Below are 25,689 nucleotides of genomic sequence, written 5' to 3' on the forward strand. Positions count from 1 at the left end.
GAGAGAGAGAGAGAGAGAGAGAGAGAGAGAGAGACTGAGAGAAAGAGAAGAGAGAGAGAGAGAGAGAAAGAGAGAAAAAGAGGGGAGAGAAAGAAGAGAGTAAGCTCTTACGCTCGCACGCGCTCATCGAGGGTGCGAGAGAAGAGCCCGGGTTCCCTTTGAAAGACGATCGTCGCATCGCGGCTCCGGAGCGAACACGTAGATTTGCCGTAAATCTGCGGTAGAAACGCGTCCAATACGGTGCGAATAAACTAAATCGACCGTGCATCGAGAGGAGATCACGTCGCCGCATCGAGCCGTCAGGGTCGTCCGCTGTCGACGACCGTGCTGGATAGGTAAGTGATCGTGAAGAGTACTTTAGTGCCGGTTTTCTCCTCGGCCGGTTCCTGAGGGTGGATAAGTGATTAAGCGGGTTGGTCGCGCCTCCTTCGATGACATTCAAGTGATCAAGATCAGTGATTCTCGGTTGCACGCGGCTGTGAAGGGCTGTCGTAATCGTCGCCGACGTTATCGTTGCCATGGATTTTATGAACTGTGATGATGTGCACCACCAAGAGAATGTCTCGATCCCCAAGTGATACGAAAGGATAGATTTAGAAATTTGCAGAAAATTCGGATGTTCTGAGAAGGGTATAATAGTGAAGTAACTCTGTTGCATGGAGAATCTTTCTGCACCTTGTGTTGCCGGATAAGAATTTCGTTTATCATGCGTGATTAAGTTATATTAGAAAACAAGGAAATTTATTAGATAATTTAGAATTAGAAAAAAATTGTACATTTTCGAATTTTTAGATGTTTTACATCTGTATCTTTGCCGCTTTTGCAGCAAACATGGAATCGTAAAATAATAATTAATTTTCTATTAAATATTTCACTTATGCAGGAACGGTTGTTTCGTTAATATGTAATTAGGAACGATCGACCACTTATATTACAAATCGTACAAATTGATTAAAATATATCGATTCTTACAGTTGAATGAATAAGAAAAGGTTAAGGATGGGAGACGCAGAATCAGTCGCAGAAATAATTCCTTCTCTCACAAGTCGCGTGAAAATGGACCGAGAGTCAAACCGAAAAGAGCCGGTCCGTAATTAAATAATCAAGGCGGGGCGTACAATAGGTATGCGTGTCGACTTGTAGCCAATGAAGGAAGTCAGACGTGCACAAACACTTCGTACAATTAAAAGACAATATTTGAATATCGAGTCAATACATAAATATCAAGGAACACTTCCGTTCCAATCCGGAAGATCATGGGATAGAATAGATCATCGCGAAGAAACAGTACGAGAGTAATTTCGCAAATTACAATCTCGGAGATGATATAATTGAAATGAAATATATTTCATACAAAATTTATTCACGCGAGACCGATTGCAATTTTTTTTGGCAAAATCTAAACTTGAAATCGCTAAAAAATTCTAAAAATCTTTTTCGAAATGTGACTATTGAACTCTTTGCAGTGTGCTCCTACATCCACGGGATCAATAACCGGAAGTATATCGATTTTTTAAACGAGACAACTAGTCGAGGAGAATTTAAAACAGGCCGTACAGTCCTACGTAATGAGTCACAGAAGTACTGATGGGGATCGGAATAATAGTCCCGTGCGAGAGAGCGACGAAAAATGCAAACTATAAGAGGAATCTACGAGGACCTCCTCGGCCCCTCTTTGTATCTGTAATTGGTGTAGACTGTCTTGGGGTTCTTTTCGATAATGATGAAGAGAGAGAGAGAGAGAGAGACGCACGTGAATAAACGGGACATTCTTGTGGTGGATCTCCTCTTAATCTCATGGAAACCATGGCGGCGATGACGACGACGACGATCACGGCGACGACAACGATCGGAAATTCTGCATGACGCGGCGCCTCGCGTTCGAGCACGTGCAACCGCTGTTGCTGTTACATTCGCGGTCGATTGTTGCTATTTTCCTGACGACACGCCGCGATCTCGTCGTTCGCGAAGCAATCTTGCTTCACGCAAAAACGAACGGTCGGTAAATCCGTCACGGTCGACGTGCGTCCGATAGCTCGCCTATCGCGTAACGATCAACGGGCGTGATATATTAAATCGCCTTTCAACGGAAACGCGAGGTTTCCAATGAACAGTTAACTCTGCATATCGACCGTAATAACGCTGCCGATCCTCGGCAGCCTCAACTGCGATGTTGCATTTCTAATACGCAACACTAGTTAGAAGGCTTACTTGTCCGCGTCGCTACCGTAACGCTGAATGTTAAAAGAAATGTTCCTCTCGCAGGAACATCTAGTCTCGCTTTTTATTTCTTAATCTTCAGCTACGGCTATATGTAAACTGCAACTAAGTTTCGAAGCATTATGTTTGAACAAAACGATGCAAACGAATCGCTTTATAGCGATTAATAGAGGGAGTCTCAAAAGTAGAATCTCACTCCAAAGAATGAAAATTCTGCTTGTTTCGGAAAAGAATGATCGAATTTTTCAATCTTTATCAGAGAAATCTTATCCCTTAGAGATTCCACTTCAAAGAACTTAGAGAGAAGGTTCAAAGTTTTTTATATCTATAATTTAGAATCTTATGATACCAATCTCATAAATTGTACAACCATCTCAAATTTTCGCATCAAGTTTGAAATAACTCATTGCTGTAGTCGAGTTAATATCGTGTATGATTAATCATTAACTTTATAAATACATGTTCCATTATTTGTAATAACATTGTAAAATTCGTGAATAAATTTCGCTTTTTTCCACTCTATCAAGTAATTGTTTGACATCATATTTATTTGAGATTTAATCATTAAATTGTTTAACTCGATTAAAAATTAAGAAGTGGAAATATTCAATGCTCGAGCGAATTTGATTTATAAGAGAAAAATAGATTCCGCAGAATCTGTGCATAAAGAGAAATACCGGGAATACGTTAACAAAGTACTCATTATTGAACGTTAATTAGCAAGATCAACCTGTGTCCACAACGATGCTCGCGCGCTTGTTAGGTAGAACGACGAAAATGAAACGTGGTAATGGAGTGTAAATAAGAATCGTGTCTCGGCAGACACGTGATGATCTAGGAAGGGCAATAACCGAGAGAGAGAATCCGAAGTTCGTTGGTCCACAGGTATGGTAGACGGTGAGAGCGTCCTTAAGCCGCTGGATGATTATTTTGCGATCAACTCAGCCTATCAAGAAGTTGCTGCTGTCGCGCAAATTCTTGATAGGACATTTGCTGTTTTCTTTCTGTAAAAGTACTGTTAGCCTCTTACTTTAATTAAGACTTTGCTTGCATATATTTCTTATGCATTACTAATTTTTCCAGTGCTACACTGAGAAAAAAAACTCTGAGATATAAAATATTATTAGGTACGAAGAATCGCCTTGATTGAAAAGTGTCTGGTGGAATTAATTGAAATTCTAGTTGAAAATGGACGAATTAGAATTTTCTGATTAAATCTGCTAGAATTCTAATTAAGATAACCCGGAGTTCTAATTGAAATAATCAGAATCTTTTGATTCGTCCATTTTCAGACATTTTTCTCAATGTAACACTTGATTGCTTACATTTTCTTTCGATGAGTTTCATTTTTTACTCGGAAAATCTTTCGTTTAAATTAATTTTCTTCCTTTTGCATCTGCATACATTACATTTAATCACAAAAAATTATCTTGCAAATTAAATAATTTGAGAGATCGAAGTTTATATCATCAATATGAAAAATCAAATATCCCATCTCTAAACTATCAAGCTTTTAATGTTACATTAAATGCTGTGTGAAATGTCGTACGTGTCTTCGTCAGGCCCGTTTTAGATTCTCGCTTGACCGAGCACTCGAATCGCACGGATATTCACGAAACGGTAAAAACGAGAGAAGCGAACGGTGTGTGTCGAAGCAATGTATTCGTCATGAGCATACGCTACAATAAGTTTCAAAAGGACGAGGCGCGTGTCGGATCGTCGCCGTCGCTCGACTTTGAATGACGGACGCTTCACGTGACTTTCAAAGCGATCGATCGTTGAGCGTATTGAGCCGATAATCTATCCGATAAACAGTGTTGCGGATAAAAAAAAAATAACAACGAGAGAGACGCTTGGACGGCCGTCGGCCTCCGGTTATAAAAGAACAGCGCGTTACAAACAACGTGTATAAAAATATCGAGTACGTAGGCTCGTTCCTGCAGCGCGTGAAATGAGCTCGCGAATTCAATCGGACGCATCAATTCTTCAGTCACGTAGGACAATACCGTAGAAATCGGATGGTTTTGCTGAATTTAACGATACTTTAACAAATCGATCGAAATCCTGCGGGACGATGACCCACGCTCTACTGCAGACGAGACAAAATAGGAATGTGCGAAAATATCAAATTTCCAAATGGCATTTCCGCGCCTGAAATGCATTTGGTGTGTACCTCCGATCGATAAATCGAGTTGGACATTCAGTCGTGAAATATGGATGATAAATTATCAGCTTTCTGTTATCCGTACAATGAGGTGTAACACTGCTCTAGACACGAAGAATTTTGAGCATCACGTACGAGAGTCGTGCTCTATCGACTGTCGCGGTATTACAGACTGCATCTAGTACGTTCGCGGCCGTCACTAAATATTATTACGCGAAACACTTGTTCATTCTTCTTGACGTTTTATCAACGCTTTTTTTCGTCTTCATTTTGCTCATTGAAACAAGCCATACAATGTTTAAACTTCGAATAGTTTCTCTCTCGTCTGATCGATGTATCGCGAATGCGCGTCCGGTCGAGTACTTTTTATTCCGCGTGTGTTCGACCGTTCTTCAATATCGAATGCGGTTTATGACTTCTGTCCGGTAACCAGTCGTGTACTCGATAAAAATCGGCTACTCGGTCTCAGTGAGATCGGAGGGAATTTCAATGCGCGCATGAATCGCCCCAACGCTACCTTGGGACTCGTCCCACGTATAGTGCACGACCTCACGAACGGTTTTCAGAACGCTAGTCGGCATATAGGCGCGGTTTGATTTCCTCGTTTATTCGATACTGTTACAAAAAAAAAATACTTTACTAGTACTACGATACAATGTATCTTCTCGAAATAATTCTTTAACTCGTATCTATTAATTGGATTTATAAAAGATATACCTCTTTAAATTATATTTAAATAAATGTTTTATTTTATGCTTCGCGCGATTCTTTTAGCATTACAATAAAATATTTAAATAACACGTAATTAATTCTATACTAAGAAACACAATGCGAAATTACGTTGATATAAAATGTATAGGTATAGAAAGTACGAGAAAAATTATTGTACTAAAAAATGATAAGCATTTCTATTTCACAGAATGGTTTTATTATAAAAAATTATTCTCCAATACTCTCTATTTATAAAAAAAAGGTTTAAATAATAATTTAAAAAATTTGTTTGAATATGATTTAAAGAGATATATTTTTTATAAACCCGATTAATTGTCTACGAGTTAAAGAATTATTTAGGAAAGATATATAATATTATATTGTAGTACAATATTAAAATATTTTTTTAAAGAAATAAACACAAAATTGCGTGAACATAGGCGTTGTATAAAAGTGAGGAATTATGTCACTTTGGAGGTCACGCACAGTTGAACTCGGTTAGGCGGTCGATGGTTTGAAATACTTTAGACATGCCTTTATTTCAGCATAAACGAAAATAAAGATAATATGTTACGTTGTGGATTTTATTTTTTTTCTTTTTTTTTTTAAGCGAACCATGCATTGTTGGCCTAGTTCCGCTAATAATGTAAAAGTACCTGTCAGCCGTCAGAATTGTCACCGACAACTGGTCGGTGACCTGTCTGCGTCTCTCTTCTTCGCGACACGCGTCTCTCTGTTCCTTCTTTCACGGCCTATCCTTTCTCTTCGTGAATCAGCATGCAAACAGGGACAGGAACAGGTCGCGAATACGAGTGCACGCGACTCGCCGATGGCTTATCCACGAAATAATTCGCGTCGACCTAGTAGCGATAAATTATGGGCGAGACGACAGCGCAAATAGACATCGCAGGTATACTGCTACTGAGCATACTAACGAATACTATATAACCGTGAGATATGGGCCGATATGCTATGTAGATCGTCGTGTTAGCGGCCTACTACTAGCAGGTTGCCGCTGATGTATCCGCTCATATCGCGCACGATTACTCTCTCACGACTGTAGAGGTGGGTCTACCTGATATGGAGAATTAATCTCCATTGGTAATCGGGTTTTCGTATAGTAACGGTAAATTATCCGTCCAAGCGCTTAGCCGTTGCGCTCTCGCTGCTCTTCGTTACCGTTGTATGGTTTTGTAATTAGTCGGCTAATTCGTCGTGTGGCACGATATTGCATTATCACGACCGATAATTCGATACGTTCGACCATTCTGAAGAAACACGAAAAAAAAAAAAAAAACGAATTTAATCTAAAAAAGTAGAGCGTGACTGTTACGCACGGGAAATCCCCGCAGAACGCTGTCACTCCTAAACGCTCGTGGTCCTCGCCTACCCACAACTTCCTACGATTGTTGTTAGAATATTCGCACGATTATCCCTTGCGAGGTAATCGAGATAGATATCCCGGAGAACGAGCTAATCGAAAATGATGTAACGCTCAGTCACGTTCTATTTTCTTCCGTAACAACTCGCCATTTATAGATAGAAAATGAGAAACTCATCAAGTTTCTTTCATTAAGTTTCAAAGACATAAATGTAGCTAAGAGAATATCATTCGTAGACAGTTTAATTAAAAAGATGTGATAAACGTAATAATTTTTTAAGACTCTAAATTTATTTAAAAAACTGATTATCTACAATATCGTTTGTGAATTTGGGTAATTCTCTTTGTTTTGTCGATTCCATTATAGCGCGTCCTGTTGATTTGACGAAAACGCTCGCGACGCTTTTAAGTCCGAATTTTATCAGAATCATCATTTGTCTTCGACGAAGAAGATGATTCCGCCGGCCTTGCGATAACCCTTTATTTTTAACTTTCTTGAACACTTGCTCGTTCTCGCGGAAAGAGGAACTGTCGCTTAACGAGCACAATCGTTAATCGTCCTCGTGTGGTATATAGGCGAAAGTCGCTCGACCGTGAAGAACGAACTCTGAAACTCGTGGCGTTCGTACCCTCGATCTATCTATTCTGGTGCGCGACGAAGCCACGACCGTTGTTGCGCGTGACAGCCATTCCGAGATTAATAACGTCGAAGAATCTCACCTTCTCATTCTGCCTCTCATTGGCGAGAGGAGCCTTCATAGTTTCGTCGACTCCTTCGCCACCGCGGCGGACGACGAAGAGCGGAGAGGAAAAAGAAAAGAAGAAAAAAAAAGCACGAGGAAAAGGGGGCAAGGAAAGAGAGAAGGGCTGAGAAGAAAGGAGAGAGAGCAACGGGAGGAAACGCCGGCCTAGTGGAACACGATCTTACCTTGATGAAGACCATTTACGGAGCCTTGTAATAAGATAGTAACAGACTGCGGCTCCTCCTCGATCGTTCTATCTCGAACGTATGAAGAATAGCAGTTCGCCTTCTTCTCTCATTTGCTCTTCCCTTCGTTTCCTTGTCCTCCGCCGCACTACGCCGCGCCGCGTCGATCTGTTCACTCGTTCTCTCTATCTTACTTATTTTGTTCTATTTCATTTCGTTTCGCTACATTTTCTAGCCTTTCCTTGCTAGACCATGTCCAGCTGATGGCCTCAGAGCGCGCCGGCTGACACTCGGTGGGGTTTCCAGAAAAATATTGAAGTACATAACAAGATTCGCGAGAGAGAAAGAGAGAGAGAGAGAGAGGGGGAAGGGAGGGAAATCAAAGAGTCTCTTCCGGGTCTCGGAGTCTCGGAGGGTGACGAGCGCAGCTCGATTCCGAGAGCTCAATGCCGAACCATATCGCGCTGATTCAAACATTGATATCAATGCAATTGGTCCGTTTTCAATTGCAGGCACGCACTCAGTAACCGTAGGTACATATCACAGCAATGATCCCTCGTCATAATTGAGGATCATTGAGGATGTACCTAGCGATTGCTCGAAGTTGCGGCATTAGATCGTCCGGTCTCCTGAGATATCAGCAATCGTCATAAGGATATGAATCCCACAATAATCGCTCAATCGTCCAGGATATATCTCTAGCAGTGATAGATATCAAATATACGTTTCATCATTTTTATACAATACGGACTTGATCTTCTTCGTTATTAGCATATTGAGTAGCTGAGCTAACACGGTAGTGGGACACGGACTGACCGGGATAAGACAGTCCATCACGAAGCGTTCGTGCCACTTTACGCCGCGGACTTAACGACGTGCCGTTTCGTGGGTGTCCCCGGCGGCGATTATCGTTCCAAGGCTGACAACGTACGAGTCTCGTCGACAGGATTTGTCGTTCCGCGAGCCCGCCTCGGAGCTATGGGCCTACAACTAGCGGTCAGAAGTCGGCGGAGATCGTATCTCGCGTCTACACCGGGTAAGACAACTCCACTGGCAACTAACACACTGGTTGTGTGGCTGGCCCCTCGTGGTTCACGCGGTCTCGCATCCGGCTCGCCATCGTTACATTATTTCCCGTGCGCCTTGTCCCTTGGAAGGTGATCTTTACTGGCGTGTAGCCGGGTGCACTAGCAGCCTCACTAGTGTACTATTTATTTATACAGAGAAACGAAGGTGTTCCCCTGCACCTGGGGTCCCCCTGCATAGGTCACACTGACGTTCCGTTGTATGCCTTGAGCACGAGCCGAGCATGGTCGTCACGCTCTTTTACTCCATCGATCCTTCGACACCTGAGGCTGCATACGTGATTGTATCTTTAAACGCGAGAGTTTGATTCACGAGGAATCTTTTACGAAGCCCATTCTTAATTATTCTTCATTTTATAATGGCCGGAAATGCTTGCTACTCTTGCAAGCTTTGCATTGTTTGCTCTTATCACAGATAATATGTATTGTACAATATAAACTAAACATTTCCTGATTTTAACATCTGAGTTCCATTATAAAGAATGGAATCAGCATTTCTCTTCAATATTTGATACCTTAGAGATAAAGTGAGCGATACAATTTAAGCTACTTCATTCTTTCTAAATCGATAGTGACAACTTCATAAAAATGTGCAGTCTATTTTTATTACGTCTTTTTCTTAGATGCTTATGCTATCTTTCTAAGATAGCATATGTTTTATAAAATTTCCGAACCGAAAAAGAATAACGTGAAATAATATCTTAAAGATAATTTAATCTTCCCCGTTACGTTACCAGAGATTAATTGGGTTTAGAAAAGTTAAATAAAAGTCACGACACGTTCTTCGGACTTTCGCACACACTCGTGAGCGCTTCCTAGAAGTTAAGAATCGTTCAGCTATCGTCCTGCACTTCCTTGTACTGGTTTCCTAGTCGGGACGTCGTGTCCCGATCTGGTCGATCTGGAAACCTCGTATAAGAAATCACTCTCGTGACTCGCTAAGGCCATCGAGCGTGTTACTTCGGTAAAGCCCAGGCAGGCACAGATGCGCGTGTCTCCTCTTGGCAGGGTACAGAATCACCGTTTCTTCAAACGCGCCTTCTGCCCTCGCTGTCCCGTCATTATGGTTCCTTCACCTCGGTATTACGCGGAAATCCGCACAGCGAGGTTAATCTCTTTATGAGATTTTCCGAAACATTTACCGTAGAATTAGTATTTGACAAATCTGTAATTATGACGTTCTCGTAATCCTCTTGCTGTGAGTAGGCGCGCTTTATCAAATTCTCATATCTGCAATCGGAAAGAATAAGGAAGAAAGAAAGGAAGGAAGGAAGGCGTTTGCCAACATTGAATACATTTCCACTGTGCGGCTGAAATCCGAAAGACTTTCCCATGGAACATTGGTGTTTGTTCAAGGTGTCGATTCTCCGCTAAGTGGCGTGGCACCCCGACGTTAAAGGATTCCGCTTTTCCGGTTCATACGGTACATGACGCTCTGCACTGCCGCGTCGCGTCGCGCCCAAAGCAAACTCGGCTGTGTTTCAGGGATTCCGTGTAAACGCAAGGCAAACAGCGATGAACACTAGGACCAACTTGGATAGTTTTCCGATGTGTATACAGGCACATTAAGGGCGAAGGAAAGACTTCTGCTCCCACACGTCGTCCGCTCGTTGCGGGGAGACACGCTGTTATGACTGCCATTATTATTGCAATTACTTCAGTACCCCTATACACGCGATGCACCACATGTATTTGCATGAGATTCTGCGCTTCTGCTGGGCGTAACCGGCATGCCGAGATAGGCTGTGTTTAAGGGAGATAGAACTTGCGTAGGTATACGAAACTCGCGTAGGTATACGTCTTAAAAACTGACCGTACTAACGACGGGGCGAATTCCTTACGAAATGTAATCAGATTTTCTGATCTGTGTTTGAGAATATTAACCATAAATAATTGAAAAATATATAGTGCGGATAGGTATAGATAAGCTATAGGATTAGCTAAGACAGGAGTCCATGAATTTGTTCGTCTGGAAAATTACCGCGGTAATAATCTTAGGCGCGTCCGGCTTGCAGGCCTGCTTTTACTATTTTCTTGAGAATTATGGGCCGCGGTTCATAGAGCCCGTATGCTTCGCATCGCGACGTTATCGACATCTGCTAATAATTATTGTACTGTACAGGAGAGACATGTTTATGTCACGCAGACTCATTATATTTGGCAATTATATGCCATATAAATCAGAGATATATGTACGCGACTGACAATTTCCGCATTCGATCCAATGGCGCGAGCATGTCGGCAAATATTTGCGATTACTTATCTGCGATCATTCGCGCTTCGTGTTTCTTGATACTTTTTCTGCTTGGTCTTTCCATTATAGTATTTCGTTGAGATTCAAGGAGACTTTAAGATAGACTCTTGAGAGTGCACATAAGATAATCTGCGATACTTGGAACGTCGGAGACAATACTGAATGTACAAATAATCGTGCAAGTTTATCATTTTGCAGAATGCATTATATAATATCATGATCGGAAGAAACTTCCGAAAAAATTTATTTTACAAACGTAATGTATTTATCCATTTATATTTATCGTAAATAATAGAGCACTTGAATCAGTCATTTTAGAAGTTTTATAAATAAAAAAATATAACTTTTGGAGAATTGAAGAAAATGTTTTAATTTTTACAACTGTAGTACTAAAAGTAATTAAAAATATATAAAAAATGTCTCATTGTTTTATAAATTAAGTGAGTAGAACATATCACATTTTAAAAACTTATTTCCAAAAAGAAAATTAATTTAAAAAATGTTGACTAATAGTGTTTTACTGTTTTTCAGAAAAATTAAAAATTATTTTTTCTTCATTATTGAGCACATTTTTAGAATTTAATACAAGAACAACACAAATCATCATAAGTCATTGTTTCTCACATAGACATTTTATAGACCTGATATCTAAAAAATTAAAAACAGAATGCTCTTGATAAATATGAAGGCAATCGTATATCTACTATACCTATTCCGATTCAGAATTCTCTAATCTTAATTTCGATAAAAATTGATTTATGTGGTTTCTAAAATGACCGATTTATAAAATAAATTCTCTCTTCCGAAGTATATATTCGATCGTATACTCTGTACCCGTCGCCTAATTTAAAAGAATGACGACAGCAGAAATTCCATCGATAGCGGTCCCACCGACAACCCTATTTACACACATTTAATATGTCTTATTTCTGCTCGAGAGACAATTATAATACATTTTGCCACGCCAGACATTTGGAGCAATTCGCGATCGCGTCGACCGGACCTCGTGGCGTAAAGCTTCTCATTTCATAGGTGCGAAATGATACCTAACTACAGAGAGAGAGAGAGAGGCTAACATCACGCGATGGGATTGATGGTAGCGTTAGGCAGTCAGGCGATGAAAGCTCGCGGAGAGAGCAGTTCGCGGTATTGCGTTAGAATACAGAGCAGCCGCGGTGGCGTCGGCATCTTCTGCTTGAATACGCCAAAGGGACGCCAAGGGGAATGTCGGTACCGCTAGTTTGCATAATAATTAATCACCGGTGCTCCTCATAACGGGCGATTTCCGCCGCTCCTTGAGATTGTAGCTAGGCTACGGCAAGCAATAATATCACGGCGGTGGCGGTGGATAGCGGACGAACCGGCTCTTAGCGAAAACGCGAACAACAGAGGAAGGAAGAAAGCTGCATCGACAGCCGGCGCGGGAATAATCAAGCATTAACCAGTACATCCGTGCGGCGTTCGATTAGGCTCGAGGATGATCCCCGTCATCTTTGAAAGGAAATCGGCGAACGATTAACAGAACGGAAAGATAGCGGACACGCAACATCTCGCTCGGAATTGCGCTCCCTTTATCCGCGAAGCTCTCGGACGTGTTAGATTTCTCTTAAAAGGTATAAGAATGGAAATGAGAAAGGGTACCTTGTTTGCTTGCTCGTACCGTAGGCTCAAAATGTATGTTACAGTTCATATTAACACAGTTTATTGAGCTACCACACCTTCATGGTGTCGGAGTTAGATCCGGAGTATTGTTTCTCCGGGCTTTAGGAGAGATTCTTCTTATCTATAATACCACGCAATATATCATTCGTTTATTCGCTATTGGGACCGCCATTCAATACAACGAGCGTAAAATAGAATACGCGGAATTAATCGCATTTCATTCCGCCGGAGGTTACTGTTAGCAGGATGTACTGATTTCTCTGTTGGCGATATTACATATACGTTTGATTAAACGGCCACGATTATGTTCCTAGGATAATTAAGTGGATACCGTTGCTGAACGTTCAGAATCTCAGATCGAAGATATTGTTCTGCCATAATTACGATGGCGCGTTACATATTCATCGATGCCATAACGCATGCTCGTTGAAATTTTGCCCACGGTCGAGGGTGTGCAAAAGAATCATCATAACGCGATGTGATTAAACTGGTTGGATGGTAAAAGGTGGCCAAAGATGCAAAAAGTTCTAATCGAGATTCATCGCGTTAAAATTTTCGACTGGTCCATTAAATCGCGTGCCTTTCCAAGAATCTATCAACTCATTGGTCCAGCCCAACGGCCATTATCGCGAGAGCATCATTCTGAATTATGCGCCTAGCAGACGAGCATAGGATGCTGCTTGTTGGGGGAAGGGTGTGCGTAATTGATGGGCTTTAATGGGCTGAAGATTATAACGTGCCGTGTTTTAATTACCGTGATCGTAGCATGTCTTCCTGTTATTATGCAGCCTGATGTGAACTGGTGCGATTGAGCGCGCCCTAAACTTTGTGATTACTCGCGACGATCTTCCTGCCAATAAATGTGACGACGACACCGGTTTGCCGTGATCTTCGATTAACGATTGCTCTGCGGTAATAATTTACCACGCATATCAGCTCTCAATCTTCAGACGGTAATCCATGGTTAACGTACTTCTAACTTCGTTGTAATTACCTCGCTGAAACAAAAATATATGAGATTAATAATTCATACTCTTAAACACGTTTTAATATACAAGTAGTATATTTTATTTGTACGTTATGTATTAGAAATTATGTGAAAAAAAATTGAATTATTTTTTAATTAAAAAAAAATAACTTTAACTTTAACGTTTCGTTCTAATTTTTTCATCGCGGTAACATAAAATATTTATATTTTATAAAAGTAATGTAGTAGAATTCTAATTAATGTGGCATACAAAATAAAAATGAAGTTTAATAGACTTTAATAATATATTTAAAATGCTACTTAATTATTTTCACGGAAACAATATTTAGCAGAGGAGCACGTGTAATGAAAACGCGGCACAAGGCGCTACGTGCCGGACAAAACAGCCACTTATGGATTATCCATGAAGAAGTCGTTGCATTCCCGAGATCTTCTTCGTGTTTACACGAGCGTGGCATTTCTCGCTAGAAACTTGCCGCGCTTGCTTTGTGGGTTTGTTCTCAAAAGGCCCGTAAGTAAATGGCGCAACGAATAGGAAAAGACTATCAACGTGAAAAAGGAAGCAACATCGTCGTAAAATTATTTGCCAATAATTATGAAGAAGCAAAAGCTAGAATATTAATCTATATAAATTTAATATCATCTTTAATGTCAGTAATGGCAACAAAAAAAAGAAAAATTATGTTAATCAATTAAATACATCAGGCAAAGCATAATGAAACAAAAATGAAAAGTTTTGAAGTGGACAAGAGTTCGAATACAGTACACCGCGGAAAGGGAAAATGAAGTAAGAGATAAAACGGGAGTTGCTTAGCCTCGCGTGAATTTTTATAGAATGAGGGGAAAACGAAGAACGAACCGTGTAAGTACGTCGGTTTCGTATCAACTAAGAAACTCGGAAGCATGACGGACGAGGAAGATGAGATTACACCTTCATTAGTTTTTTTTTCTTCTCTGATATATGTCGGAGATATACACAGACAGAGTCTGGACGAACGTAAAGAATCGCATGTAACTTTCAGCCGAGTTATACACGTGGTATTAATATCTAGTTAATTGCTTAGTGACGAGAGGCGTTGTTGAGTAAATTTGAAATTATGCAATATTCTGAGGTATTTAAAAGAGAGCATGTGTGTATAAACATCGCAGTTAATTGCATATGTACTTGACAAGTAATTTTATTACAAGTTTTACTATCAAGCGAAATGTTTCAAACTTGTGTTAAAATCTTACGATTTATACATAATAAAATAAGCTTAATAAAGCTGATAAAAAAAAGCTATTATTATCTACATATTTTATAAAAAATAAAGAATATTATCTGTTTGAAACTGCCGGATATGTCTACACGTTAACATAAATCACTATATTAGTGCAAATTCCTTGAAAAGCATAATCGTAAAATCTTTCTGCTCGGTACAAATGTATATATATATATATATATATATATGCGCTTATTAGCTGTGCATTTGGCGGGAATGAACAGAGGAAGCAGAAAAAAAAGGAAACGAGGAAGATGCGTATCTCATGAGGTTGTAGGCGAGGAAGACGCGTTTTTCTATGAGGTATTACGATATCGATGGAGGGGCGTATCTTGCGATAATGCGCGTTATTACGTGCTGCCGAGCGAACCAGCAATCGATGGAACGACCAATCGATCGATCGAGGGGATGTTTCAATCGCGATCAGTTCTGTACCACAATGGGTCCTCTTGAATTTCTCATAGCATAGTTGAACGGCTGACATAATAAAAAAATGGAATAAATAGAATTTATTATATAAAAGCCGATTAGTCCATATATATTGAAAAGTTATTTTTAGTTGGAAATCCCGGTACCGTAAAGAGTACTTGACATTTTTTAAATAAAATTTCCACCGTCACAATTTTTTATTCAATTATATTTTCAAGATAGTTTGGCTCAAACGCGTCCTTGGGAACTTTTGTCCCGCACGGTCTCATTTAAATGAGATTAATAAATGTTCTCAACGCGGAAAATGAATTTGACGAAGATTTATCAGAAACCGGAAAGATCCGTAACGAGAAATAAGTCGAACGCCTTCCTGTGTTCGCGGAAACCGGCAGGTAAAATACCAAACCGTCCGCTCCGACGTCTGCTATGGATTCTCGGAGATTAGCAGCAGGTAAAATGCGAACCGTCGCGCCGCGGCGCAACGCGAACGGACCTGATATGGGCGAGGGTTGCGCCGCGCCGTGGAAGACCGCGGGGGAACACGAGGAGTCCGGGTGGTTTATCCTGCGCAGCGCGTAATTCTAGCTCAGGTAGGTTTATAAATAGAGGCCGTGTACGTGTTGCTGACCTGTTGCTCGAGAGCACCCTCGTGTGAACGTCGGGGCCCTGAGTAATCGAACCCCGTTGTTCTGAGAGAGAGTGTGCCTTCTCTCCTCGCCGTCTCACGTACCCAACGTCGTTCGTGCCCAAAAGCACTCGCGCCAGAGCCGAGCCGAGCTGAACCGAGCTGAGGCGCGCGCGCGCCTGGGAGAGGTCATTAAGCGTAATGAATACCCGATAGTCCCTTAACTCGCAATATAATCGCCTCGGAGAAACTCCAAACACGATCACGGGCATTCGGTGTTCTGCGCGCTCCTTCGAACAGCCTCACGCCGGGCATTTCTGCGATAATGACCGTTCCGCGCGAGCTTCGCTGCAAATTTCAACGATGACCACCGTGTAATCGGCAAGGAACATGCGACCTCGCAGCTTACGTGTAAACGCGTACGACGCGTCTTATAGACTCACACAAACGTGCACAAGTGAAATCCATGTGGGACGTACGGAGCAACGTAGGTCGCAAGAGTTCTCGTGTCGCGATCTTTCGCGTCTCGAGGACTTCTCCAAACAGCAACGGTCAGTTTCAACCTCGAGAGATTGCCCGTTGATGATCGCGTAACAAGGTCCTCACCGTCAACCTGTCCTACCGCCGCGCCGCGCTGGCTGCTCGCAGAGACTGTTCAGTTTACCTGGCACGCGGAAGTCATCTCTTCAGGGACCGAGGGTTTCCTCGAGCGCCAAACTTGACGTGTGATCATTTGTACCGACGGCATATATACAATATATACAAGCGATATGAGAAACAAAGAGAGAAAGAGAGAGAGAGATAGAGTGAAAAAAAGGAAAATAAAGAAGAATACGGCAGAGGTATTTTCCTACTAATTGTTGTAATTATCCATGAGAATTTCGCAGGAAAACCGAATGAAGGTGAAGAATATCTCTAATGGTGGAAGAGTCATGAAATTTCATTGTTTGTTCTGTAATCTCACTCGTAATTGACGCGTTTAACACACTACGGATTCGCCTATTTGATCTCGTGATTCCATTCGATTCTATTTGCAGTCATAAACGAAAAACGTACGTGCTTTATGTCCGTGTATTCTCCCCGCTCGTTTCTTAAGATTCGCCGTAGATCAGATACGTGAATTCGTCCTGCGCGATCTTTACTCCAACTTCCTTCGCGCCGGCATTCAAAGAGCCTTCCTATTAACGGAACTAAAATTACGACTGTTGCACCATGTCCCGCTAAAGACCAGAGATCATCGTACAGTACCCGCGGTAACAAAGTAGAGAGATCGTGTCTCTCATAATATTCTTTATACGCGGGGCTATGTAATTTTATACTCGTTCAAAGATTCCTCGTTTCCTTTGCGTGTCGATTTTATCGATAGCTGTCTGACTTTTACATCAGTCAAACTTTGTCATTGAAAAAAACCGCTTGTTCTCTTCCCACGTAACTCTCACGCAAATAAAAATAATGACCGAATCTTTTTCATCAATTCAATATTAATGGTAAATTTTGTAAAATGTAGGATGTATAGATATTTCTTCATCTTGAGGCTTTCAAATAATGTAGGTACTCCGATATATACTTATTCTTGTAGCTCTCTCTCAACGACACGATGAAAGCATTATTGATGCATGCCAGACCGACATACTGTTATGCCAATAAAGCGTTCGGGATGGACTAGTACTCGCGCTGTCAATTATCGGGTTTTTAGTCGTCGAAACTCGCGTAGTCCTCAAAGAAGATGAAGCAGCACGTCGGCGGCTCGAGCATCGGATATCCCTTTTACGAGAGGCGGACAGGTCCGTTATTCATTCCCCGACTCGTACGATACCAACACGTACGAAGTACCACCTTGCCGGAAGTACGCGCTTTCAGTCGCCGGGCATTTGTTGTCATAAATTGTTAACCGCGTCATTACTTGCACGGACGTCGTAAATAAAACAATATGTTGCAGTTGTACAAATCAATTTCAGAATTTTCAACGGGCATTTCGAGAGGCATAGCAAGAAAGAACCGCGAGATTAAACAGCTCCTTTACGAGAACGTGTACTTCGTTATGCTCTCTATAAATTGATATGTCCGCGCAGTCGTGCAGTCGCGTAATCAGTTTCCCGCTCCTTAAACTACGTGCACATATATTACGCTCATTTGCTCGCTCACGTGCACGCGAATGCGCGTATGTACGTATGTACGCACACTTGCACCCACATCGATTATCGAAATGCGGATTTACATAACATGTGCGGGATCAAATTAGCTATACGTGCCAATGACAAGCTTCGCGAAATACCATTTCCAATCGCTCTATATGCAGATTTGAGCCGCCGAACCGATTCCAAGTGATGGCACTGATTCGTCTCCTCGTTGAAAGTCGGTCGATCCGACTAGCTCCAATCTGATTAACGAACGCGAACGACGAGTAAAACCGGGACACGGTATCCACGACACGAACTTCGCCCACGGTCTCCTTTGCCACGGTCGGTTGTATATAAGGAGTTTGTTCCCAGGTGAAGGTAATCATATTCCGCGTTCCACGATAATGGTGAACGAACGCAGCCTCTGGGCTGTAACGGAACCTCTGCCACCAGCCTACACCCCGGTCTCTGTGTCGAACCCGTGGGTGCACCTTAGCTTAGCTGTGCCTCTCTAAGCCAAACTCCTATGTTGCCGCAATTATCGCACGACCGGCTGTTATCTCGGCAGGCAATGTCTCCTCCCTCCTCCACGATCGTTATCGTTACCGTATCTTGTTCCTAAGCGCGGACAAGGCGGACTAGCCTTTGAACCTGACCTGACCTCGTGACCAGCCACGATCGAGCTGGCACCGACCAGTAACGTACAACCGAACGCTAATAACAATTAATTTGCTGTTATCCACAATTCAATGAAATACTTTGCCATGGGCGGCTGGAAACCGCACATGAAAAAGGATCCCGTTGCGGTTGCAGAAGCCCGATAGCGATCGTTGCTGTTATTACTCGACGTGATGATTACCTCAGCGTGAACGAGTCGAAGAGTAATACGCTCGCGCGTTAATAACTCACAGGATAATCACGACGTATTAATTAATGTATTAATTAGACCGGGGCGTTTGCCTTATTTCGCATTTAACGCACTACTCGTTCTCGTTGTAGTTGTTGTTGTTGTTGGTACTACTCTTCGCTTTGCGCTTCGTCTAATATAATTTATCATGAGCGTGAAAGTAAAATCGGGCATGCCTCTCTTCGCTTCGATATTGATGACTATGGCGTTCGTTCTCGTTTTTCAAGTTTCTTGAAGTCTCTTTATATTGTTTTCGACAATACTATTATAACATCGATTTAAAGTGCTTGTGTCGAGGAACCAGAGGAGATTGACTATTATGATTGGATTGAATACAAGTTATTTATGATGATTTATGTGTGATCATTTAGGCTCGTTAAATGTACACAAATTTATTTGAGAAGAGAATCAAAAGGCACGTTGGCTATACATTACGTACTTCTTAACCCTCTATTAGCAATGTGTAATTTTGCACTTTCCATCGGCAGTGCAGACTTTTATATTGTTCCGAATTGAAAATTTAAAAAAAGATTTCGTATACTTATAAAGCTTTAACAACTAGTATTTACTAGTATATATAGAAATCAGATTGTATTTTAGATTATTTTTACAAACTTAAATTTTCATCTGCAAAACTTTACTGTAACCAAAAAATTGACTGTGCCTTCACAGTTTCATATTCAATGTTTCATTCATTCAGACAAAGTTAAAATACAATTACTTAGACTTTTATAATGATCACATTATTTTCAATAGGTGATTTATGCAGAAATTTTTTTCTAGAATCGATATACGAACTTTAACAACATTTGTGAAAACTATGTAAAGAATAGCGATTTTTTGGGATTTTTCACGCAAGCCATCGAATATTCAGGGAACGGAGAGAAACATATTTCTCTACATTTTGAATAATTTTACATGTAACCGCAGTAAAATATAATCGACAACTCGGAGAGGAGCGGATCCCGTTATGAGTGGGCACTTCAGTCACAAGTTAAGAGGATCCGGAGAGTCAGTGGTTTCCAGCGTGTACGTATGTACATACACAGTGCGTGTACTATCGTAGTCAGCGCGTGCTACAACCGGAAGATGTCATCGCCGGCAATTACGAGCGAATCGAACGCAAATTTATCGGCGACAAACGCGCTGCGTGCAGGCCGGACACGACGCGACGCTGCCGTCTGCAGCGATGCACTTGGACGCGCGTCGCGTTTTATAAACGCGTGCATCCGAACCGACATGGTGCCTTCCGTCGCGGCGCGGCCGTACCGAGAGCGTAAGTGGAATTAGTCTCGGTTCGACGGGCGCGCCTACCGCTCGTTCTTGGACGAGCAAGATGGAAAGTAATGTACCTTGCGACGAATCAGGGTGAATCGACGAGAATGCCGATCGTGCCGATCGAAGGAAAGAGAGGAAGAGGGACGCGCGAAGACAGCCGTTGCCGGAATGGAGTCGGGCCGATATTTTCATTCACAACGCATCACCACACGGGTGTGTCGTTTCTGGGTTGCGAACGCGGTCCGCCACGCACCCACCGAACGTGAGATACGGGAGAAATGCGGTCTTATCGGGGCCCACTTCTCGGAAGAACAGACGAATGGGCATGAAACTTAAGAAAGATTAATAGGATCGCCTGGGGTATATTATTAAATCTTTTCTCGATACCTTCAAGAGATTTGAATTTATTAAAATCTTCTCTGTAAAAGATCAAAGTTGTGACATTTAAGTTATATCTCGGAGACAGAATTAGATTTTAAGTCAGTATGCATGCATATTGCAAGTGAAATGAAATATGAATCTAGATCGTGTAAATTTAGAAGCTATCAATAGTTTTGCAGATTATCGCGAATAAAAGAAACTGAAACGACAGTTCTGACTATTTCACTAGTAAAGTTGGAAGAAATATATTCGTATTTCCACAATAATCGCGCAATCCGATCCTGGCCACTGTTCAGGCTGAAGCTATAGAGGTGCGTGCGCGTATTAGCGGTATGCGCTCGTATCCATTCACCGAATTCCCCTGTTCAATGGGTTGTACCGTGAATACGCAATGACGTAAGGGTCCCCGTTGCTTCGCCAGATAGTCTCAACGTATTGCGGACTCTATAATGTCCTCTTGGTTTCATAGTGCAGAAATATCTCGCGGATTTATCCATTGGTGCGAGATTCATTACGATCGGCCGAGATGTAATTTACTGTGCGGCTAGCATGAAACGGACGTTAACGAGCGAGCGCGAGTTTAGGTGTCGCGACTCTCGCATTGCTTCTTTTTCTTTTTCTTCTCCTCTTCTCTTCCTCCTTCTCTGGACTACAATGAGCTGCCGGTGGTTGTTGCTGGGGGAAGAGTGGCAGAGGAGGAAATATACGTAGGGGAAAAGATGAAGTCGACAGGTAGAAGAGAAACTACCTACGCGCTCTCGCGCGCGCTTCTCTCTTTTATCTTGGTACCGCTTTGTATTAGGCCGCTGTCGCACGGTTGGTATGCGCCGCCAGCTTCGCCAAAGTCCTCCTTTTCTTCCTGAGATTCTTCTTATTTTTCCTCCTCCTTATCCTCCTCCACCACCTCCTCCTCCTCTTCCCTCCTCCTTTATCGCAGTTTACCAGCAAAGTCAGCGCTCCTAAGTAATTTCTTTCGGTCAAGAACCCGTGGACACGATCGTCACCTCCTTCTCTTCTTCCCTCTAACATCGGAACGGAGGAATGCAAAACGTGTTGATATTCAATTTTATAGCGCCCACTTGAAAATCGAACTTTTATTAGATATATGAATCCTTTTTTTCGCTCACGCTTTTTCGCGTGCCTATTCCCTTATCGGGCGAGCGAGGTTTGCTGGTCAGCGATATAAACCGGAGGAGGTTGAGCACACGGCGGACTCGTGCAAACACGCGTGCTCATTCCCACGCACCCACGCCTCTCATAGCCGGCTCACGCTCCAGGTAGACAGACGAATCGCATTTAGCCTCCCGCCGCGACGCGAATGCGTCAAATGTTTTCTCGCGTCGCGAATTTCGCGTCTTGACACCGTGATACATTGTATACCTTAAGGCTAATTCTACTAACACCGATTAACTCTCTCTACAGCGTTTAACCGATTGACTTTGTTGTTTTTCTCGAGACTGATTGTTTTCTTGATACTGACTATAACATAGACATAGTGATAGATAATTATTAATATTAAATTAATGCAAAAGGGACTATGAACCTAAGTTGGGTGTTCGCGACATTTAACGAATTTTTAACAATCATTAATGATTCTTATGAAGAAGAACCGTTTCGACCTTTATTAAGTCCTTTCCGATGTTAATTACAATTTCTATAAACAATTTTCGAATACAATAAACAGTAATTCAGTGTGATTATATCAATTTTTAAATTATTAATACATTATCATATGCTTTATATATCTTTATAACACTTATTACTTATTATATTGTAAATAGCGTCATTATTAAAAAATATTTATTATTAAGTTGTTTCTATTACATTTGTAAAAAAACACGGGAACTTGAAGAAAACAAAAAAAGGAAACATACTTAAAAAATACATACTTTTATTCCTCTACAAGTTATTATATCAAAAAATTGCATTTCAAAATTAATATTACAAAATTTTAATGATTCATACTTATTTTCTGGAAAACTTTGTTTTTCAAGATGTTCAGATCGTTGTTATAGTAAAAGAGTGAGTATGTTCAGTTACGTAATAAATTTAATTACTTATGTAAATTATATTATACTTGTCGCGTCGAGTCTTCTGCAGCACATAGACTCGCGAGAAGGTTAAAGTGCAGAGATGCGTTTGACTCGATTCCAAACGCGACCACTGTATCCAGCTGTCATTCTGTCAGATCAAGGCGAGAGTTACATGGTAGAATGCCACGTGACGAGATAGATGTACCTTTAAGCCGCCTCATGATGGAATAGATAAGTGCGCGCGTACAATGGCTCGTTATACTTTCGCGCGTATGCAGGTAATGCGAAAAAATTCTCAAAGCCGTCTGAGTAGGTATGAATCTAAGCCGAGCGATTGCATTCGTATATAATATAAGATGATCGATATTAAGGCGTATATAATATAAGATGATCGATATTAAGGCGCCTCCTCCTCAACTATGTTTACGTTAAAGTATTTTAATATTATTCATTGGCAATTGATTGTGATTATTGAATAATAGATAAAGTAAACGAATTTTAATATTTAACATTTAATATTTTAATAAAGTCAGAGAGTTAAACTTGCGGTATTACAAGTAAGAAATAGATTTAACTTTAAATAAATCTTGTAAAGATTTTAAATTAATTTTTACTCCAGTCATATTTTTATACGTAGCCATACAAGAGACAGAAGCTCAGTTTACGTTCACACATATAATATAAGTTAACGAAAGCATAATTAATGTGTTGCAGGGTACGGAAGAAGAGTGCCGACATGTCGGCGTTGAACGCCGTGCTTTGCAGACGCGGGATAATCCTCTGGCTGGCCGTCGTCCTACTGCTTGCGTCACGATCCACGCATTCTGGTGAGTTTTTGTAGAAATACCTCGGTACTTCTAGCTCTCTTTCTTTCGTCTGACTTCAACGCCTTGGACACGCTTGAGCCGCCGTACAAAACGTGAGTCATTTATTTGATAGAGAGACCGTGAACGCGCGGACTCCCACGAGGAAATAAGAGGTAGACGGGCAAGAAATATTTTCGCTCGCCCGAGAAGACGCGATCGGATTATTTTTGCTTGTGGCTTGCTCGAAGTTAGATTGTACTCCACCGGATCTTCCATAAATGCCGTTCATAAATGTAGCAAAATATGCTGGAATCGTAACGGAAAAAAAAAAAAAAAAAAAAATTTTATTTTCACGTGGATGTTGTGTTTACTCTTTTTACACTCTGCGGAATACAGACAAGAAGTTGAATATTGCAGTAATAGAGACCGAGGAGAAAGAGAGAGTAGAAGTAATCTCGGATGAGGATGAGAAAAATCTTTCGTAACTCGAGCACGTTTTATTGCATTTACGATGGAAGAATTGTTTGGTTTTTTGAAAGGCAAAAGAAGAGTAATTCTATTAAAGCACGATAGATAGAATCAAGCCGGTGGGTTTGTTGAGATTAGAATAGAGATGCGATAGAAAGCTTTAAATCGAGCGTGAATACGCATACGTCTTGTATTGAAATTAATTTCTGAAAATTAGAGCCGAGAGATGAGACGATATTACTTCCGCGACCGTCTTTCTTGTACCGTCTGTGACTAACGCAGAGTCGGCCAGCCAATGTTTGAATGAGCGAGCCACGTTCTGTCAGGCCGTCGAACCTATCCGCGTGTCCCTTCCTCTGCGAACGGGGAGAGCATTACCTCATAATGCTCACCTCTGGCATCGGTCGTGTCGAGGCCCAAGGTGCTTTCCCATGGACCTGGCACACCATATTCGTTCTTCGACCACTCTCGGGTCGCCTTCGAGCGGTCGTCTCTCCTTCCTATCGTGAACCTCGTTCCGCGAAGTTTCGCCAACTTCTTCCCTTTACGTCGAGCTGGTTTAAAACGGTACGCCTGGGCTTATCGAGTCCCAATAGGTTATCCTGGTACCGAAGACGATCCAGTTAAAACGGGGCCTCCAACCTTGTCATCGCTCGTGTCATGAATTATTTCCGGGAGGGGAAAAATGGCGATTAGATTTACGCCGCAATAATATTAATAGAAAAAAATAAATAGAAAAAAAAAGTGCGCTTCAGAGTATCGATAGGAAAAGGATTCGTCATTCCCGTAATTCGTTATTCGAGAAAGTAATTTCACATCTTGTGGTCAAGAGGCCGCAAAGAAAACGAACCTATTTCGCACAGGCGCTCACGACGATCGATCGATCGATCAGGAGCGCGTTCTCGGAAAAGCATGATACTATGAACACGACGACGTGCAAAAACGCTGCATCGTCAATGAAGGCTTATTGAAGATGCGTCAGTTTTGCCTCTTCCCTTCATCAATCGGCCGTCGGTGTTTCAACGAAGAGCAGGTGTGGTTAAACGGACGGGATCGATTGAATTCCACGACTCACCCGGCGTGTCTTCACTCGCTCTTCTTTTTTTTTTCTCTCCCTCGAGAATCGCTAGGTGATTCTGTGACTCTCTATCGCATGCACGCTCTTTTTATTCCTTCGAGCTTTTCTCGAGCGAACAGCAAGGACGATCAAGATCGACGCGTTCGATCTCCGGTAATCCATCAGACGGCGGACAAGTTTTACTGAATTATGTATCTTCCTTGAGGCGCAACGGGTATTGGCGAGATACTTGCATTGAAAGGAAATCAGCAATATCGCCAACTTCGAGAGGCAACAGGTTTTCATTATAAAAAAGTGTTTACCTGTCATGTTATATTACCACGCGCGTAGCAATAACTTTCTTTTCAGGTTTTGAGATTATCAGAATTACTTGATGTGTATCAGATTGCATTACGGTGAAAAATTATGAATGAGATTCGTGCCTTGCGATTTGTTGCGCAAATTGTTACATGTTTGCGTGATTGTAATATCGCTCCCTTACTTTAAAAGTGATACAGCTAAAAAAATTATATTTCTTAGACAAGAGAAAACTATTTTTTAACTTGACAAAAAATTATTGAATAAATAAATAATATTGGTAAAAACAATACTTATATTTTTTACATGCAGATCAAATATCATTCTTGTAATTTTTACAATTCTTAAATACCACCCTATTTGAGTTGTAATAAATTTTTTAAACCATCCTTTTTAAGTTGTGACAATTTTGACGATATTTTTATAAATTTAAAATAGTTTACTTTTGATAATTGATGAAATAATGTTTACCAAACTCATTCATAGTAATAACTTGAAAATTATGTTTTTGAATTGTGCCATCTTTGAAGTAAAGAAGCGATATCATTATTATGCGTGATCGGAAATATGGCAATAATAAGTATCGCATATCACTGACATTGTAGCTACACA

At 41.3% G+C, this 25,689-nt stretch overlaps 1 protein-coding gene across 2 annotated transcripts in view; it reads left to right on the forward strand.

The window, feature by feature from the left end:
* The first annotated feature begins 39 nt into the window (after positions 1–39).
* The window catches only part of LOC108751991 (titin), a 41,511-nt gene continuing 15,861 nt past the window's right edge, over positions 40–25,689 (forward strand). For both annotated transcript variants that reach the window (XM_018492520.1, XM_018492522.1), the window contains exons 1-2: positions 40–335; positions 23,143–23,255. In XM_018492520.1, coding sequence (XP_018348022.1) covers positions 23,165–23,255 — 91 coding nt within the window. In that variant the 5' untranslated portion in view covers positions 40–335; positions 23,143–23,164. The remainder of the gene's footprint in view (positions 336–23,142; positions 23,256–25,689) is intronic.

This window comes from Trachymyrmex septentrionalis, unplaced genomic scaffold (genome assembly GCF_001594115.1).
Source record: "Trachymyrmex septentrionalis isolate Tsep2-gDNA-1 unplaced genomic scaffold, Tsep1.0 scaffold53, whole genome shotgun sequence".
Classification (NCBI taxonomy): domain Eukaryota; kingdom Metazoa; phylum Arthropoda; class Insecta; order Hymenoptera; family Formicidae; genus Trachymyrmex; species Trachymyrmex septentrionalis.